At 51.3% G+C, this 5,640-nt stretch overlaps 1 protein-coding gene across 1 annotated transcript; it reads right to left on the minus strand.

The window, feature by feature from the left end:
• Window positions 1–7: 7 nt before the first annotated feature.
• Window positions 8–1,922, minus strand: SZRD1 (SUZ RNA binding domain containing 1; the record flags this gene model as incomplete). Its single annotated transcript, XM_009874467.1, has 3 exons — window positions 8–53; window positions 629–880; window positions 1,873–1,922. Coding segments are annotated over 3 exons (348 nt in total), but the record flags the coding sequence as incomplete, so codon positions are not given.
• Between the last annotated feature and the right edge of the window lie 3,718 nt (window positions 1,923–5,640).

A 5,640-nucleotide genomic window follows, 5' to 3' on the forward strand; every position in this document is an offset into this window, starting at 1 on the left:
TGATCACATTGTTGGGCTGTCGGGTGTCTTCGGGCTGGGAGATCCTCGGCGGCCTGCGAGGAGAAAGGAGAGGAAGAGGGAGGGAGGCGACGTTAAGGCCGGACGCTTGCGTGCATTCACCTCGTGGGAAGGTGCTGCCAAGGGACACATGGAGACGTGACCAAAAAAAATAATTAAAGAGGGGAAAAATGAAAGAAAGAAAAAAAAGAACCAGCACTTCATTTCTTTCCAAAGGTTAGCTGAGACCCATGCTGCAAATCAAAGGGTGAGGACAGCGCCTTCAAATAACCTGCGGTCATTTCAGAGCTCTCCCGGCAGCTCCCTTACATCAAAAAACCTCAGGAACGATGAGAAAACCAGGGTAACTTGAGTTGCCCTCGCTCCCCTCTCTGTACCCCCAGCACCCACCTCCGAGGGTCTCAGATAACCTTTAGGGTCTCATCAGGCACCGGCACCTCCCTTAACTCCCATATTTTTGAGATTTGTGACGCCCTGATCGCTAGCAAAGCATTCCCTCCTCAGCAGCTTTCGCTCTTCAAGGAGGAGGAAGGTGTTTGTGGAGGAAGGGGTCTGTGAGGAGCACAGGCAAGGGAAGGCTGCCCTCGCCTACGCAGAACGGGTCCCTCACCTATCGAGAATGGGTTTCTCCTGCTCTTCTTCGGGGCTCGCGCTGCCCAATATTCGTTTCCTGGCTTCCGCGTACTCCGCCTCCCTCTGCGCCAAGGATTTGACGGGGAAGGCCGGTCTGCTGGCCGAGTTGGGATTGCTGAGCACACCGTTGGTCGTCGGCCTCTTCAAGATGCGGATCTGCGGGGGAGGACCTGCGGGAAGGCTGTCGTCCTGAATCACGATCGGCACTTTAGGAGGAGATTTTGACTTCCTACTGTTCAAAAAACAAAACAGAACGCGTTTGGTTGGTGCTTGTTTTTTACAGTTTTTCGCTCTGTGTATGAATTCCTCCCGGTCAGACGTCACTCCCGTGATTAAGAAGGTAGCCTGAAATAATTAAAGACCTCGTTATATTTATAACCCTAAACTAGAGCAGCAGGCGGGTTTGCAGGTTAGCTCAGGAAGGGACAGAAAACCAGGCCCTGCTGCATTCGACATCTTTAAACTCAACCGAAGGAAAGGGAAGCAGAACACCAGGCAAAACTTTCACCATTTCCATTTGAAGATATGGGTACCTGGATTCCATTCCCTGCAAGGATTTTTAGGGCTCCTCCACTCCAACCCTGCCATTTCACTTCTCGGAGCCAACCCTGGCCCCTGTCTCACCGTTTGAATTTTGAATTTATTTTTTTGCAGTCCCTTCTCTGTGTGGAAGTCTCAGAGAAGTAACACCATGACTCTAAGAGGACTACTAAGAATCAAAGGGGGGAGAAACCTAACAACAACAAGAAAAGACTCGTCAGAAACGATTCGAAATACTCCTGCCAGAAGACAATAACACGCACGCCCCCGGCCCAACCCAGAAGAAGCAGGAAAAGAAAGTCCTAGTGACGCAAGACACGGCAAGCCGACGTAGGGCCATGAGTTGGGATTACCTGACTCACCCATTTCTTCCTCTGAGTGGCTTTTTCTTAACTGGCTTCCCCGTAGCTGTAGCTACATCCAGTCTGGAAGACCCGGCTCTGAAATAAAATCACTCTCAAGAAGCTTTCTGCTACCCTGCTACGGATCGAAAGGGCCATCTAGTGGCACGATTACAGAGATTCCCTGGTTCTGAACTCAAACCCTGCTCAGCTCGAAGCCGTTTCCCCGCTGCTCCCACTCCCCAGGCTTTCAGATGTCCAACAGCACCTCAGGAAAATCAGGTTTTTGGTTGTGGTTTTGTTGTTTGTTTTTTTTTACCGAGCTGCACGGCATCATTACCTTTCCTTCTGCGTGATCTTCAGCTTCTTTTCCAACCGTCTGTCTATTTCCTAGAAAGGAAGGAGATAAAAATAAAAACCTGAAAGCTTGTCGCGGAGCCTGGAGTTGTTCGAGCCTGCCCGCGCACACATTTTATCGCATTCTTCCGTACGGCCACGCTACAAAGCGCGTCTCCATCAGAGGATGACTTGCAAATCGAGAGGCAGAGAAGAGAAAAGCCACCGAAGCCATGAATACACCTACAGCACACCGGGGAGCCTGCGTATCGCGGCGAGAGGGCAGCTGCGAGGCGCTCATCTTTCATTTTAAGGACTTCAGCCAGCACAAAAAAGCTCTGACGGGGTAAAGAGCCACGGAAATACGCAGCAAAACGTTCCAGGATCCGAGCGGGAACCGGCGCCAAACTTCTCGAGCAGAGGAGCCGCAGCGGCAGGCGACGGGGGGGCATCAGTCCACACGCTGGATTTCACCGGGGCAGCTCAGCCCCAGCGCCTGCGGCCATTCGGAGGACTAGCCGGCAGGTCCACATTCCTGGCGCTTGCTGCAATAACCCTCCTTCCCCAAAAAGTCCCTGCCCTGCACCCAAGGACTCGTCGGAGCACGGCAGAAGCCCTTAGCGAGCTTCTCCTTCCCTTCGCTGCCGAGTCATCAATACGGCGGAAAGACGTATTAATCACCCCTGAACGCCAGGAGCGCGCGGCTTTAAGCGTGTCAACTTCTGCCCGAGGCTTGCACCTACCTTAACGAAGGTGTCGGCGTGTTGCAATCGGAGCGATTACACACAGAAACCTTGCTAAACAGAAAAATAAAGCCAGCTTTCCAGCCCCAGCCTCTCCTTAAGTAACCCTCCCCAACCTCGCCGGTATCTTTAGATTCTCACGGCCGCAGAAGAGACTGCAGAACAGCGACGTGGCTTTATTTAATCATCAAGGAAAAGGAAAAAAAAAATAAAAATACCAGAAACCAGCTACCTGAGAGTGTTCTAGTTTCACAAGCCGGTAACTGGCAATGCTGAAGGAAATTCCAAGCTTGTGGCAGGATGCAGCAGCTCTACTTTTCAGGCCGGTTTGCTTAAGTACGCTGAAAGCTCGCTGCCAGCAGAGCCTACCCTGCTGTCAAAAACCAGAGCAGGTGCAATCCAGTAAAGAAACTGGTTTGCACAGTAATTCCCCGACACCCCAGTAAGCAGGGAATGAACACAAGTCTGTACAAGACGCTAAACCGCAGCGTTGGCTCTTGGTCACGCGGGCCCGCAGTAGCCTCCATCTAGAAGGGAAGAGTTAAAAACCGTTTGGGAAAGACAAAGGGTGGGTGGGAGATTCAATTTCCTACCAGACTCTGTACTGGGAGGTGATGGGATGGATTTGTAAGAATGAAACCATCCAGTGGCTTCTTGTGGCACTGAGGTCGCAGCTAGAGCCTCGCGTCGAGGGCAAACTCAAGTGCTGTTTTCTTTCTCTCTAAGAGGACTGGGAGGAAAATCCCCTCTTGGGACCGCTCAGGCAGGACAGAGGAAAACACGGAGCAGCTGCCTCTTGCCCACAAAGAGGGAGAAAAAGCCACAGCCAGGAACGGGCAGCAGGGAAACAGATATCCCAGCAAGGATGGAGATGTCATACAACTGCCAGCAGCAAACAATCAAAGTCAAATTAAGGGGAAGGGGTTACCTCTGCCTGCAAAAAGCAGCTGTACAAGAGTCTTTAAAACACTTTTTAAAACTCAGTCGTGCCTTGTCAGGGCCTCCTGGAAGTGACGGATGCCAAGGAGGCTTCCTTAAATATCTCTTGTATTTAACAATTTAACTTCAATGCGTGGCGGGGGATGACAGGCAGACGGGGCACCTCGACTCATTTCGCTCCAGCGCCGTGACGAAGGAGGCGAGTCAGAGCTGCGGCGCTGCGTGACTCAACCAGGGCAGGCGAGCCCGACTGCGGGGCACTGAAGTGTGACAAGCCACACGGCAGCCACGTTCTGCTCTCACCTCTCTCCTTCCTGGCTTTGACAAAAGCCACTTTTCAACATTCCCGGTGGCTTTGCAGGGTCTACAGTCACGGTCCGTACGTGAGACTACAAGATCCTGTAATTGCAAAGCGTCAGCTTGACCTCAGCATCTGAAAAACATCTGATTAATGTGACTGTCACCTTGACTCTGAGCACGGCTGGACACCCTTCCTTCACGCCCTCACACGCGCCAGAATTCCTCCGACTGCATCCTCTGACGCCAGAACCTGCAGCTTCACCTCCAGAAAAAAAAAATAAAACCAAAACCTGCAGCTCTTTTATTTGCTCGATACACACAAACTTATTCCAAGGAATCCTTCAAGCCTCAGCTTTGCAACACCCCTCCCTAAAAGAGCCTTTTTATTGTTGCAGTTTCTTCCTACTCCTGGGCAAGACCACTTCTTGTCAAATACTCCACGTTTTCACCTCTCACCCCTCCACAGCTGCCAGCAGGCGCGGCGTGCACAGTCCTGGTTCACAAGTCACCCCAGTCAGGCCAGAGAGTTGCTCCACACCCGGGGAGCTCCTCACCAAGGAGCAAAGTGACGAGCAGCTACAATATCCCCCGAGTTGTAACGCTGGCAGTTGTTGGAAACACCGCGTCCTCTCCGAAAGAGGCTGCCTCCACACGTAGAAATCCTGGCAGAATAATATAAAACAATTATCCCCACTAAATACACACGTATCCCTCGCAGACTATCCAAGTGGTTGTTCCTCTTACATGAACCTCATCATTCCTGCTCCCTCCAGACATTCTTGGGTAGAAAAAGGTCTCCCTTTGTGTTCGAAGGGAACAGCCAGGGTCAAAAAGCAGCCCCTCACCTCACCCACCCCTCTCGATGTGTCAGAAGTTGTGTTTTCTTTTTCGATACACGGATTGACCCCATCTTTTCTCAGCGAAAGGCACAGCGCTGCAAACTCTCGGTGTTTAATACCACCCCGTTTGGCGACTGGAACACAAAGAGCACTGCCAGTTCCATCACCCTGCAAAACCCACCCCAGATACGATCGGCCTCCCGCAGCCGGCAGTTTGTGACGGGGAATCACGCCACACGGCTTTACGACGTTATTCTTCGTCAAGAAATAATAAATAAATTTTAAAAAATCTCTGCACCGATCTGTTCGTCTGCTGATGTCACTCCCTTTCCACTGCTCTGTCACGCTGTCACCGAGCTGTGTGGGTAACGAGATAAAATTAGGAGCTGACTTACAGGGCAAGTGCCAGAAGCGCTACAACAACCCGAAGGCACGAGCTCACAGGGGAGGCGATCGGACCTGGCATCTGAGAACATCACGCTGCACGTCCCCAGGAGCTGGGCACGTCACACCGTACAAAAACCAGTTATTAATCTGCTCAGGAGGCTCTCCTAGCTTTTATTTCCCAAACAAACTTATTTATATAATCAAAATCTAAGCCTCATTTACACCCCAGATTAGTAAAGAATCTCAAGGAACTATTTTTAGTGCTATTATGTCTAGATACTAAACCAGGCCCAAACAAACAGCAAGAAGACACTGTTCTCTGACATTTAACTGCATTTGTAGAGGAGGATGGAGTGGAAACTCAACTCCAGCCCCATCACAGCCATCCTTCCCACCCTTTAAAACCCCGAGGAAAACAGCAACACATCAAAGGATCAATAAAATTCCTCTCGGAAAGTAGTCGGGCACAGACACTAAGACACAAACCCGCGGCTCGGGTTCAACACTCCTGCTACCCGTCGGCCTCAGTGAGGGACCCGGCAGGGGGGCAGAACAGTTGGTGGT

The sequence above is a fragment of the Apaloderma vittatum genome, unplaced genomic scaffold, assembly GCF_000703405.1.
Source record: "Apaloderma vittatum isolate BGI_N311 unplaced genomic scaffold, ASM70340v1 scaffold27928, whole genome shotgun sequence".
Lineage (NCBI taxonomy): Eukaryota > Metazoa > Chordata > Aves > Trogoniformes > Trogonidae > Apaloderma > Apaloderma vittatum.